Source organism: Tachypleus tridentatus, chromosome 13 (genome assembly GCF_004210375.1).
Source record: "Tachypleus tridentatus isolate NWPU-2018 chromosome 13, ASM421037v1, whole genome shotgun sequence".
Taxonomy (NCBI): domain Eukaryota; kingdom Metazoa; phylum Arthropoda; class Merostomata; order Xiphosura; family Limulidae; genus Tachypleus; species Tachypleus tridentatus.
This window is the reverse complement of record NC_134837.1, coordinates 98,999,902-99,014,456: the sequence shown is the minus strand read 5'-3', so window position 1 is coordinate 99,014,456 and position 14,555 is coordinate 98,999,902. Positions and strand designations below refer to the sequence as shown.

The 14,555-nt window shown below is 30.8% G+C and overlaps 1 protein-coding gene across 3 annotated transcripts in view; it reads right to left on the bottom strand.

The window, feature by feature from the left end:
- LOC143237811 (condensin-2 complex subunit G2-like) overlaps positions 1–14,555 on the bottom strand; it is a 97,665-nt gene that overhangs the window by 11,256 nt on the left and 71,854 nt on the right. For all 3 annotated transcript variants that reach the window (XR_013020279.1, XM_076477428.1, XM_076477429.1), the window contains exons 19-24: positions 13,697–13,867; positions 12,069–12,179; positions 11,322–11,501; positions 9,662–9,761; positions 9,168–9,349; positions 8,025–8,168 (exon numbers count right to left, since the gene is read on the bottom strand). Coding sequence is in view for 2 of the 3 variants with exons in the window: in XM_076477428.1 (XP_076333543.1) it covers positions 8,025–8,168; positions 9,168–9,349; positions 9,662–9,761; positions 11,322–11,501; positions 12,069–12,179; positions 13,697–13,867 (888 nt within the window). In the remaining variant the exon portion in view is untranslated. The remainder of the gene's footprint in view (positions 1–8,024; positions 8,169–9,167; positions 9,350–9,661; positions 9,762–11,321; positions 11,502–12,068; positions 12,180–13,696; positions 13,868–14,555) is intronic.

The window sequence follows — 14,555 nt, the reverse complement described above, 5'->3', positions numbered from 1 at the left end:
CAACTGGATGGTAATTCGAACGAATCTTTGGATCCTTCCCAGGTTTAAGAATAGGAAGTAAAATAGCTTGGCACCAAGCATCAGGAAAGACATTCTTCTGCCATATCCAGTTAAAAACAGCCAGGAGAAAGGTGGCATAGCATCTCATAATGTATGTCATCAGGTCCAACCGATATATTGCCAGACTGATATATGATAGGAAAATGACCATTACCCGTGGATTGATGTCAACCTCCCAAGAAAAGCAAGTGAAAAGTGAAGGGGAGCAGACAGAAAGATCAATAGCAGTAAATGACTGACTGGGTACATGAAAACAAGTGTAAGAGCCAGTATTGAAGAGAGACAGGTTGTGATTCAAGAGCATATGCTCTATAGCACGGACTCTCACATCAATACATGAACCACTCCAAAGGGGATTATGTCCATGAAGATCCCCTAAATTAAAAAGGGGATTGGCAGTTGCTCAACGAGGGCATCAAGGTCTGATTGGTTATAACTTTTTCCACGGGTAAGGTACAGAGAGCAAACAATGATGGTACGACTCAAGGAGACACGGATGGCTACAGCCTCTAAGGTTGTATTCAATGGCAAGGACTAGGTGGGCACATGCTGATCAACCAGCAGTGCTACTCCCACATGTCCTTGTCTTACACATGATCTATCATTTCAGTATGAGAGTAATACTGAATTGTGACTGTATTAGTAGGTTTTAAAAATGTTTCCTGCAAAGAAAGACATTTGGGATGATAAAAGTCAATCAAATCCTTGGTGTCATTCACATTTGATTGAAAACCTTGACAGTTTCATTGGATTAGCATGGCCATTTTTATTTATTTTGGAGGAGAATATGGCAAAGAGACCTTCTGCTTGCTACTGCACATTTTCTTCTTTACTGGATGTGGGTCTGTCCCCCTCTATTGATCCTGCTCTGGATCGAGAAGGCAGGTCAATGTTTGTAGACATACATTCCAGTGATTGAGGGCATGAACAAATGGTTTAATTTTTGGGGTGTCAAGAGAGGAAGACCCCATGGAAACTCCTGGGCTTGAACAAGGCAAAGTTAGGAAATAGCTGGAAGATGTGGTAGGGTCAGAGATAAAAGTAGACAATAATTCGTTAACTTTTTTTATTTTGAAGGTATGAGTTTTAGGTGCACTGTTAAGGATTCTGTAGGAGGCACAGAAAGGTCTACTGTAGTAGTGGAATGGATTACAAGTCAGAGATGGAATTTGGAATAGTAATTTCTGAGCCTTGGGGTAAGTAATATTGTGAACTGTCTTTAAAAGTTGTACTTCTCTTCAACCCTTTTAGGGCAAGAAGTAAAATAAGAAGGATGTGTACCATTACAGTTAATACAATGCAGTTCTTCACCAGCACAACAGGCACATGACAAGGAACCACGACAAGACGTTTTCCAATGACCAAATCATTGACAATGGAAACATCTAACAGCATTAGGAATACAAGGCCATACCTAACAATTCAGATATCCTGCCTTGATTGTGGTGGGAAGATGCAATGTAAATGTTACTATTGGAACATTTGTCAGCTTCATAATCCTGTCTTTACGAGTAAAATTTTGCACATGGCTGTAACACCTTAGCTGGTGAAACCTGCAAGAATCTCTAACTCAGAAATGGTCTTTAAATCCCTCTCAACTATAACTCCATTTGATCTTTCATTTAAGTCCAGTCTTAACAATATTCATATCAGGACTTAATCCACACCAAAACCAAGTGTTACATCAGGTTCTTTTACCTTCCAGGTGTTATTTCACCATGCTTACTGTGACTGTCTTTCTGGAAAATGAATCCATCACTAACATGTAAATGACACAGTAGATGAGAATCCACTTGTACCTTTCACAATCAGAGTGCCATCAATTTTGAGTATGTGTCCAGTACCAGCTGAGATACAGCTAACACTTCTCTAATTTAATGATTTCACAAAAAAAATATTAAGTCAGTACAAAAACCTAATGCACATTTTTCATCTTTTACTTGGTGAGGTATCATGCCTTATACCCTGCTCAGGTAATAATTATGTCATAAAAGTAAAAGAATCTCTCTATAATTAATCAGGGTATTTACCCTGTTGTGTTGTTCTGATTAATGGGCTTGAAACGTTTTTGCTGTTGTTCCTGTGAAGTTGCTGTCCTAATTTTTAGAACTGTAACAAACAGTGCTAAATAAAATTATTTTACATCTCTTAGTAACTACAGTTAGTTAAGATATGGAAAGTTCAATTTTTCCACAACTTGACATTTTGTATTACCAGAAACCAAGTAAAATTGTAAAATCTTTCTTTTCTTAATTTGGTTGGTTAACTGTATACATTATTGATGAAAAGTTCTTCAAAATATATAACACTGGATTCAGTGTTAAAACCTTTTTTCAAACAAAATCAGTATAGTCCTTAAAAGCAAAAACAATGAGCAAGTGCACCCTATGAAGAGCAAATGTTAATGTAAGGTTTGGCTTTCTTCATAAGTTTACATGGACGATATTCACAAAAATAATCTGAATTAACTTTAAGCTCTTGAAATTTTGCAATAATTTCAGATACTGTTTGGTTACAGTCTTAAAACTAACAACAAAAATATGGTACAAATGGCATTCCATTTCTTTTTAACACAAATGTATAATTCATTCCTTTCTTTCTTTGTATAATAGCAACCATTATTTTTGATACATTACTCTCAGTAAGGAATACAAGACAGTTTTCATATTTAATATAAAATTATAAACTACTCTTCTACATTATTAATTTTTGCCACTCATTAGTCACTAATTTTAAATAATTTTGATAACTGATTAAAATGCCCTAATCATTTCAAAGCTTACAGTTTTAAAACAATCATTTCATAAAAAGCTGGTCTTAAAATCTTCCCATATGTAGATAATAAGATAAAGCCTGGATGCTGCTAAAAGTTTCAACATCAAATTTCTCGACTGTTGAATGATGAATACAAGTAGAGAGGTTCTTTTTTTTTTAATTACTCAGATTTTATGGCCTATTATAAGCTATTACATGGAGAATTACTCATCATTTGCTATTTCTAAGAACTTACAATTTCCAAAACACTGGCAAGAAAATGTATTTTTTTTATCATTCTATGCCTTAATTTAAGTAATCAGAAACAGTCTCAAGCATTTTCAAAGTTTTAACCTATACATACACACCCTTCAATCCTACCATCTGAATGTTTCTCATACCAGTAACTCTCAACATAGACTTAGTCAATTTGACTGATCATATGACCTCTTTGAATTCCTTCAAAGCTTTTATACATTTGATACTACTAACTTTTAATATAGTGTGTATATCTTCACAAAATTTGTCAGTCTTTCAGTAAAAATGTCTTTCACATACAAAAAATAAATCATATTTTTAGTGAAGTATTTTTAATAAACTAAAAAAGGACTTGTTCTTGAACATATTAAGTATTTGTTTTGAACAGTCCATTTGCAAAGTGGTTTTCATGTTAAGATTAAAAATACTTGTCTTCATCACAATAATCTCTTCTTCTTCTTCTTCATGTGTCAAATCTGCGGCAGACATCAACGACCATGGCATGCCAGACTTCTCTGTTGTCAATCCTCCTTATCAACTCGATGTTGCTTATTGAGTTCTTGGTGACATAGTTATTGAGGCTGTCAATATATTTAGTTCTTTGACACCCTCTGCTTTTCCTCCCTTCTATTTTTCCACATAGCATCTGTTTCTCTATCCCATTCTTCCTACAGATGTGTCCTAGAAATTCCATTTGTCTCTTTCTTATAGTTTTCATGAGGGATCTTTTGTATCCTGCCAGTTCCATGACTTCCACATTTGTTTTTCTTTCAGTCCATGATATTTTAGCATCCTTCTAAGGAACCACATTTCAGCAGCTTCTAATCTCTTCTCTGTATCTTTGTTCAGTGTCCAGCTCTCACAGCCATATAAGAGAACAGACCATACATATGATTTCAAGGTGTTAATTTTAGTGACATTTGTTATGTTCCTGTTTGTGAATATGGACTTCATTTTATAGAAAGTATCCTTGGACATTGCAATTCTTTTCTTTATTTCTGTGTCACTATTTGCATTTGATGTTATAGTATATCCAAGATATTTGAAGCTTTCGACTTGTTTTATTCTCACATCCTTGCCGGTTGTGCTACATGTGGGTGTAATTGATTGTTTTGAGATAACCATGCACTCTGTTTTCTTTGCGTTTAACTGCAAGCCTTTTTCTTCACTCTCGTCTACTGTTGTTGTGAGGAGAGTCTGTAGATTTCGTTCGGAGTCCGCAATAAGGACTGTGTCATCAGCGTAGCGCAAGTTGTTGATATTGCATCCGCCTACTTTGACTCCCTGATGTTCATTGATGTTTTGTAGGATTATTTCGCTGTATAAGTTAAAAAAGATCTGGTGAAAATGCACATCCCTGCCTCACCCCTCTTTCAAATGGTCTATATTCACTCAATTCATTTTCAATTTTGATAGCTGCCATTTGCTGCCAGTAAAGGTTTCTAAGGATTCTTAGATCTTTAGCATCGATGTTCAGGTCTGACAACATGTCGAATGAGTCACCATGTCTCACTTTGTCAAAGGCTTTAGAATAATCGATAAAACATAAGATATAAATCCTTTTGTACTTCCAGTGATCTTTCCACGAGCATGTTTAGAGCGAAAATTGCATTTCTAGTGCCTTTATCGGCTATAAATCCAAACTGAGTATCAGAAATCTCTGGTCTTATCTTATTCCTCATTCTAGACATGAGCACTCTTAAAAGAACCTTGGTAAGATGACTCATTAGACTAATTATCCTGTGCTGTTCACAGTCAGTTGTTCCGGACTTTTTCGGCAATGCAATAAAGACTGATTTTTTAAAGTCTTCCGGTATTTCACCCGTGTCATAAATAGTGTTCAGTAGTTTTGTCACTTCCTGGATTCCCACTTCTTTTAGGGCTAATAAAAGTTCAATGGGTATGTCGTCTGGACCAGCTGCTTTGCCTTTATGTATCTTCTTTATTGCATGTTCCACTTCATCAGGCATAATTGAAAGGCCTTCTGTGTCTATTTCTATGTGTGGGGTTGGGCTTCTGTTGTCATTATATAGTTCCCCAATATATTCTGACCATCTGTTAAGTATATCCTTTTTATCCATCAAGATTTCTGCATTCTTAGATTTTAAGCATCCTGGTTTTGCTGATGGAGTCTTTCCTGTCACTTCACTAATTTTCTTATGCATATATTTGCTGTCTTTTACCTTGTTATTTTCAATCTCTGTACACTGTATGTTAATCCATTCTTCCTTGGCAACATTGCATTTTTTCTTCACAAATATTCATTTTTTGGTATTTTTCCTTATTAGGTTTAGCTTTTCTTCTCTCCTCCATTAGATTAAGGATTTCTGGAGTAATGCATTTTTTGTTTACTCTTTTTCTGGTAGTAGGAATATGTTCTTTAGCAGCTTCGTGGATGCTTTCCTTCATTTTTTGCCATTTTTCTTCAGCAGTATTCAAACTGTCAAGGATATCAAATTTATTCTTCACACATACGATGTATTTCTTCTTCAGCTCTTCGTCTTCTTCTAGAAGGTTCAGTTGTAGTCTTGGTTCTTTTTTGGATTTCTTTAACTTTTTCAGTTTGACTAACATGGTTGCTACGACTGGGATGTGATCAGTGCTGCAGTCTGCACCTGGCATAGATTTGCATGATGTTATGGAGTTACGGTGTCGTTTTTTCATCAAGATAAAGTCAATTTGGTTTCTCACTCTGTCTCCAGGGCTTTTCCATGTCCAACATCTTCTTGGATGATTCTTGAACCAAGTATTCATTACAGCGATGTCATGCTCTTTGCACCAATCAACAAGTCTCTCTCCTCTTTCAGTTAGCTCTCCGATTCCAAATGGTCCCACTGTTTTGTCTATTTTGTTCTTTCCAACCTTTGCATTGAACTCTCCCATAATGATCTTAATATCTTGTGATTTTAGCTGTTTCATTGCCTTTTCAATGTCTTCATAAAATCTTTCAATTTCTGTCATGAACTTGTCTGCAGTTGGAGCATAAGTTTGAATAATGCCAATGTCAAATGGTTTTCCACTAAGTTTTAGAACCATGACTCTATCGTTGACACACCAGAAACCTTTCAGGGCAATAATCTCTAAAACCTCCTAAATACATTTCAAGTGCTTGTTTCCAATACATTTTTATATTTTATCTGGTATTTTCTCTATCCTAACCCTATATGCAATTTTTTTTAATTTGACAAGCTAGTAACCAGCAAAGAAAAGAAATCTAAGTTACCCTGTTTTCTTTCTAGAATTACTTCAAATGTAACAGGAAACTACATTCATTTACCATAAGTAGCTTTAAACTCATTACAGTACATATATATATTAATAATTTAGAGTTTATTGTTTTATTTCCCTTTGAACCATGTCTAACTTGTAAAACCTAAGTTGTAAAATCACTTAGGAAATGTGCAGCTAATGTTAAACTATTCAATTACCTTACCTACAAGCTACTCTGAACTGCTTGCATGTGTGGTTCATGAAATATTTTTATTGTATTATTATTAGTTATTTTACTTAATTTAACCTTAACTAACTAAAAGAGATTCATATTTTAGTTAATTTTATCATAACAAAAACACTTGAAAAAAAAGAGATAATATATTTACTCAAGTATTTTTTCATTATCAGCTGTTGATGTCACTTAACCCTACTTTTGTAATACTAGTTTTTATACTTTATTTAATTAAATAATTCACCAAATAGCACAAAATAATAACATGCAAAAGCAATTTACCATAACAATCCATTTTTTTTTTTTTGGCTTTTTAACTATACAACAACAGCCATTACAAATTCATTCAAGCCAATCATTACCTTTCCCATGGGAACAATGCCTGTAAAATTTATGATTATCTGTTCAGAACAGAATGTACACAACATAATATAGTACATTTGATAGATAAAAACCTTGAGTTTTCTATTGGTTACAGGTAATGCATAATTAAACATAAGAGAGAACTATTAACAATTCTGAAAGAGAAAATGTGATTAGTAGGTGTGATAGGAGGAGCTGATTTTCTATTTGATAGGTCTGTAACCAAACAAAATTGAAGTATATAAAAATTATGATTTGTCTGAGCAATGATAATTTTATAGTGAATAACTTACATTTAATTTTGTATTTACTGACAGAGTGTTGTATAAAACAATACCCAGCAAACATAAGTCACAATAGGGGAAATTCAGGATTTTAAAAAATATTTTCTTACATAATTAAGAACTTAAAACTTGTATACAAAATGTAGATTGTTAGCTAAGATTTTATACTATAATAATTGGTATTATACTAATAAAAAGTATTTTCATAAAATTTTGAATGTAAGAAACTAAAACCTTGTGTCATGGGCAATAAAGGATACCTGTGGTGATAAGGGTAAATCACTAACAACTTGCACTATAAGAACAGAACAAGCATGATGAAATAACTTCTAGTCTTCTCCATATTTTTAGTATAACCAGAAAAACAAGTGAAACATTACTCACATCAAATACTTCTTTCACTATTCACAGTTTGTGCTCTAAGCACTACTGAAGCCATGATTTCCTGTTTTAATTTGAAATAAGCTTTTTCTTCATTAATTTTTGAATGCAATATGACAGTTTTGCTATGTAATTTTGCATAATACAGCTAGAGAAAGATGAACCCTGACATCGTTTTCCTAGTAGCAGATATATCTTCTTCTGACTGCAATTATTAATATAAAGTGTGACATATCACTGAAAACCAAAAAAAAAAACATTATTTCCTAATGGCACATCCATTAAATATGCCTACATAACATCCATATGACTGGAATGGAAAACATGTTTGGTAACAGATTTCTATCTCACAACTTACAAGTCAAACTATGGGACATACTATGTCCACCATGTAGACATATACACACACACGCATATATAAACCATTAACTACAAGAAATAGAAACACAGAATACTCAGAATTCATGTAACATACCCACCTTGTTTATTGCTAGAGTAATTTCTGCTAACATTGCAGCCATAAAGGTACTTATAACATCAGACAGTGTATCATGACCAACAGTTGAAGAGCCACAGTATATTAACAATATATCAGCAAGCACTGGTTTTATCTCTGTAATTTCCTGTGGAATGCAGAATAACAATCTCAAGAAGTGTCAAACAATGTACACTGTGTAACTCTTACTTATCTAGAACAAAAAATTTCAAAAGCTAGGGCAAAAAAAATATCTTATTCAAACATTAATGTATGAAATTCTTAGATACAGTAATAAAGTATGTATTAATTTTTGAAGGGGGGTTTACATTTTTAAACATAAATAAAATAGTTCAATGTTGTTAAATTTCAATTCAACTGTTAGAGAATTAAAAATCATTAAGAAAGTAAACACTATTTAAATATAAATCATGAAAAAACAATCAACTATTTTTATTAACATTTCTAAATAAGTACAAAACTCCACTTCTGTTAAAATCAAGAAAACCTACCTATATTTCTTTTTATAATTCTGAAAAAAATTTATATTGACTGATAAGATTTTTAAGCCATCAGAAATTCAAAACACTGATGAAACTGTTAAATTAACATAACTATCATTCTAGTGTGAATTTTTTTTTATAAAATGTTAGTTAAAAAATCTGAAATTTTAGCATCTGAAGATATAATTATAAAATTGAATATTTTCATATAGTTTCTTACTGCATACAGTAGCAGCATATTCTCTAGAATATAATTATGTCTTTATAGCTATAAAATGTTCCCTGTGAAAAGAAAGAAAAGTGGATTATTCATATCACAACTTAAATTTTATATTACTAAAGCATTAATCAACTACCCAAGAATAATAATCCAGATATGAATTCAAATAAAGGTTCTGTCTCTAATGTATATTAAAGATAATAAAACAATTTACCTTGAAGATAACAAAATTTTGTTTGTTAGATGTATTTGATCACAAAGTACAGAAGCCCAACATTTCATGTCAGTTCCAGACTATCTATTTTTTATCCATGTCTAGTTTTTTGTATAAAATGAATGTAGATGACTACTTAAGTCAATAAAATTGGGAATTATAAATAATTTGAGTGCAAACTGCTCATTCATTACAAACATGACAACTTGCCTTTTCTATGATTTGTGAGTCTTCTCTTCCTTTGTTAGCCATTATCTGTAACACTTTACCCACAAGGCTAGGTACCCAGCTTTCCTGGACACTTTTACCTTCTAGTTCACACTGTAGATGTAAGAATTCTACTGCTTGTTGAGTAATACGTAATACCAATGGAAGAATTTGATGATCTTTGGCTAGAATTATCAAGAATGCTCTGTAAAACATTTGTATACTGTCAACAGCACAATTAACTAAAGAAGCTTTCACAGAATTTTATATTGTTTTGTTTACAGAACATTAAGAATTTATTTTTTTTATATCTATATGTATATGGAAATAAATTGTACAAGTCTCTCTGTTAGCCTTAAAATTGAAGAACATAATATGTTTATAAAAATTAGAGCTGAGTGAAATAAATGGTTTGGGTTTTAGCACATTAAAACAAAAATAATGTTGATAAGAATTTCACTTACGTGTGAAAGTTGTTTCAAAAACACAAAACATACCTGTCTGTACACAGCATAAACAAAAGTCAGCTAAGCAAGAACAGAAGTCCTCATCAGCTATATTAATTAACAACATGTCTCCAGCAACACTCAGCAGTACCTAAAAAATAATAAATTGTATTTAAAAGCTCTATATAAATTAAACACAAGGGCATTTTTGGGCTAGATCATAAGATTACCTTAGGATTTTGGCTTTATCTAGGACCTTAGGATAATATTAAGATTTATTATTATCATTAAGTTTAACAATGAAATGTTAATTACTCAAAATATTAAAAATATTTTTCAAATTTAAGAAGTTTGCTAAGAAACAGATATGAAACTTATGACAGGTTGAAAACATTTGTACAGCACAAAACTAGTTCAGAAATAATTTACTATGAATTTTATTAATGTTTAAAATTTCTAAATGATTCTTCTGTTTTTTAGAAATACATTTATAAAACAATATATTTTTGTATAATTTACCATACTCTTTTAATATTTCCCTCTTCCTATAAACTTTCAAATTAGTTCTTTACATGTGATGTTTAAAGTACAGATATGCTGAAAGCTGTAACAATTGCACGTTCATTAATATCCAGTTCATAAATAGATATTATGGATAAGATAGCAGCTGCAACTATGACAACTTACTAGTAATTTTACAAACCTTTAAAATGAAGTTGATACTTAGCTATGACAACTTATAACTTGATACTAAGTTACTATACTATGATATATATGGTCAACATAAAAATCTAAACTTCCCTCTGTTAAGTAATGTTACTAACTTGGTAATTAACTCAATATAATAAATTACATTAAATAATCACAAAGTAATTAATCAAAATTACAATGAAATAATACAATGTCATTAAACTGATTGACTAATCTAAATTAGTGCTTCCAATTATTACAACTTTAAGAACAAATTATTCATTTATCTAATTCAACTAATCATCCAGCTGTAGTCACCACAGTTCAATGATTCCCACATGTACGTAAGTTATGAATAAACCTATTCAGTCAACATTTACCTCAAAGTGCAAAGCAAGTTTATAAGAGTCACATATTCAGGTAAAATTTAGTTAACCACAAAGCAATGAGATAAGTTCACCAAAAAAAAAGAAATGTACTTGTGAATGTTTAAAAAAGTCTTATTAACATGCAATGTAAATGTATGATAATTTTACATCATTTACCATCAAAATAATGTTTTATTTTGCTTATTTCTAGCTTAAATAAACTTTATCCATGACTAGATGTACGTGATTAGAACTGTATGCTACTCAAATAATTAACAGAATGTTTGAATCACATACCAGCTGCAGAAATAAGGAATCTTTTTTGTTAATGATCATTCTGCTGGCACTGAAAACAATAAAGGTTCCTATGTAGAATAGCTAATATTTTGCTGTTGACCTTATTTATCTACAAAATTAAGACTTCTGCAAATATGAAAACCAAACCTACAGTTCTCACTAGCTGTAAAATCAACTGTAATAAACATAGTTTATAAATAAACTATGTATATATATAATATATATATAAATAAACAATAAAAAATTATATGTTTATTATATGTTTATAAGTTATAAACATTATATTATATGTTTATATGACAATATGTTTATAAGTTATAAACATATAACTTATGTTTTATATGTTTTAATCTTACCTCTAATACTTGTAATATTAATGAATAAGATTCTCTGGTTTCAGTGAAACTTTTAGAATTTGTGCTTTTTGACTGTTTTGGTAAGGCTTGTTTTCTGTTCAACACAGGAAGAAGTTCTTTAGTAGTCCAATCAAGCAATTGTTCCATAACAGAAATAGCACTAAAGTCTCCACATTTTTCCTGAAGTAATTAAATAATTTATTTTAGCTTAAGACTAGATTCACATAAACATTATATGTTAGATCTATGGAACTTAATATGCATAAGTAATTAAGAACATACAAACAAAATGATCCTTACTGTAACTTCATAATAATAAAGAACTAATTTGTTTCTTTAAAAACTCTGATAAAGAAATTAAAACATCTTTAAGTGATGTACTATATTTTCCAATGCCTTTTTTTTTCAAATGTACTGAATTTTTATTTTATTCTATAAGACTTTTTTTGTATTTATGTGCCATCTATTAAGACATTTGTTTATAAAGTAAAAAAAGTAAAATGTTAACTTATGTTTTATATAGGTTATGCTACAGAAGTTTATATTAACAGCTGCCTAAATACCAGACAGCAGTAAATAAAAATTACATAAATCATATAACATACTACTTATACTTCTTACATAAAATATACTATTTTTTAATGTATATCATGTAAAAAATACACTTTTCAGTTACAAATAAACATCATACCCATGCAACCAAAATATTTTATTTTAGACAGAAAGAATAAATTGTTATTTGCTTACATGGTGATGAAGGACAACGGTTAGTTCACAAAACACAGTGAAAGCTTCAATGTAAAACGTAGAATTAAGTTCTTCTTTTGATTCAGACACCACTTTTTGTTGAATCAAACCCTTGAGAAATAAAAAATTGTTCAACAAATAAAGGCAGTAAAGAACTAAGTACACATTTTAAGAAAAACTATTAACTGTTAAAAATGAAAGAAAAACATGTTTTCAACAGTTTTTTGTTATAAAATTATTGTCACAGTGTAATTTGTTTTATTTTTTACAATGAAAATGTGCTTTAAAAGAGAATTATTCTAAAACAACAGTGGATTCCTTTTAAAAAATTGGAATATTACATCAATTTTTAAGAAAAATGTATTTATAAAGCTTGAGTAACAATAAGTGCAACACAATGAAAAGTTGAAGAAATGTTTATTTAAACATACATTATGCATTTTAGCACTATTTAACATTATGTGAAAAAGAAATAGTTGTATATAAATATGAATCAAATTTAACAATTTGTGAAAGTGTTAATTAACAACATAAAAATTGCTACATAAGTAGAATGAATTATTTGACTGAGTTATGCATATATATTTCTATATCAAAAAAATTAAAATAAAAGATGAAAATGGAACACAATCCCATTATTATCCATAATAATAAAAGGATGTATATTTGTCTGACTACCTCAGCTCACAGAAGAAAGAACTTAGAAACCTGAAATTTTACACACATACTACATAGACCCTGAGCATGTGCACCTTGATATTATTACTTATCCATGTACATGTGGATCTTTTTTTTAATGAGACAAGCTGATGAACAAAACTACATAGAAAAGAAGTGGTTCCTAACATAGCTTCTAATGTATAGAAAATCCAGTTTGTTTAAGTAACAATGCAGTTCAACAATGGCTTTTATGTCATGCTGCTTAGAAACAAAAGTATAACCTCATATGTTGTTAGTCTAGGTACTGAAAGTATAAAATGAAATGTAAAAATTACAAAACTAAAAAATTTCCATTGATTAATGAGGTTTGTTTTTCATTAAAACAATTGGTGACATAAGTTCCAAGTTTGACTGTGTGGGTATTTGGGTATTGATGTTGTTAAATACCCAGGAGGGTCAGGTACATTTGACCTCTTCCTCCATTGGTGACATAACAAAAAATACTTAGCTGCAATTTGTATTAAAGTATGTGCTGCACTGATAGCATTTAATAATAGTTTCATCAACTATAATTTATACTGATAATAAACTATTGAGGTGAAAGATTACAGTTAATCATATCAAAAATATCTAAACAATAGCCTCATAGGGTTTAATGTACTTAAAACAGAATCATTTTATACTAGTTTCAAATTGAGCATTAATCTGTTTCAGTTAATAAACAATTTTACACTAAATTCTGATTTATAAAACAATTTATAATAATGTTAGATTATGTAATATTAAAACTCTTTTTTCCTAGTTCATTTTCCATGTCTCAAATTTCTTGAAATATTGTGTACACAAAGTACTTTAATTTTAAAATGATGTCTTAAAAACATATAATGCACCTGTATCAAGTTCTTCAAAGTCTTGTGTACACAGAATAAACAGACTTTTCAAACTTTAAAAAAATAAACACAATGCACCTGTATAGACTGCAGAATTGCTTGGAGCTCCATAAGAAGTAATCCATGGTTTTGAAGTAGAATCCCACGACATACTGGGTGATGTAACATGTATGAGAGAAAATGTACACCCAACAGAGGTTTTGATGGGTGAGGGTCCACAAACTTCACTTTCCTGGTAGCTCGTTTACTCTAAAGCAAGAAGACAAAACAGTACATATATTCATTTACTAAAATTTAAAACTCCAAAAGTTCAAGGCAAGACTTGACTATTTAAACTTAGCCATGTTTTACCAAAAATTAAAATTCCTCAAAATTATGTTTAATAACATTCTTTTCAAAATACATGGAAAAGAATGACCTAAATGTGTAACACACAAATGTAATATAACAGACTGTCCAATTATGTGTCACACCTCATATCAAATTGAAGAAAATAACACATGTCAGTTCTTCTACGGTGCAAGTGTTTAATATATATTTTGATAATTTAACAATTTAATTTACTTGCAATACAATACTTCTGTGACACTGAAAGCTTTATGGGTCATTCCATGCCAAATCATCCAGGGGTCTACAGGTGACCCCCACAGAATGCCTTGAAAAAATTCACATGTGCTCATCTACCCATATAATGAAAAATTGCCAAAGATTAGATCAATATCTCTAATAGTTTCTGATTTACAGCCCTGTAAAATTTAGTTAATTTTTTTATTTTGGCAAATTCATTTTCGGGCAACTTTGGCTGCTTAAAGCTGCAAGAGTAATGGTGGTAAAAAGCTGAAATTTGCTAAACTGACTGAATTAATCTCACAGAATTCAAAAATGGTCTCAAACCAAGTTTATCTCTCTTAGGATTAGCATAGTGAGGCAGTAAAAT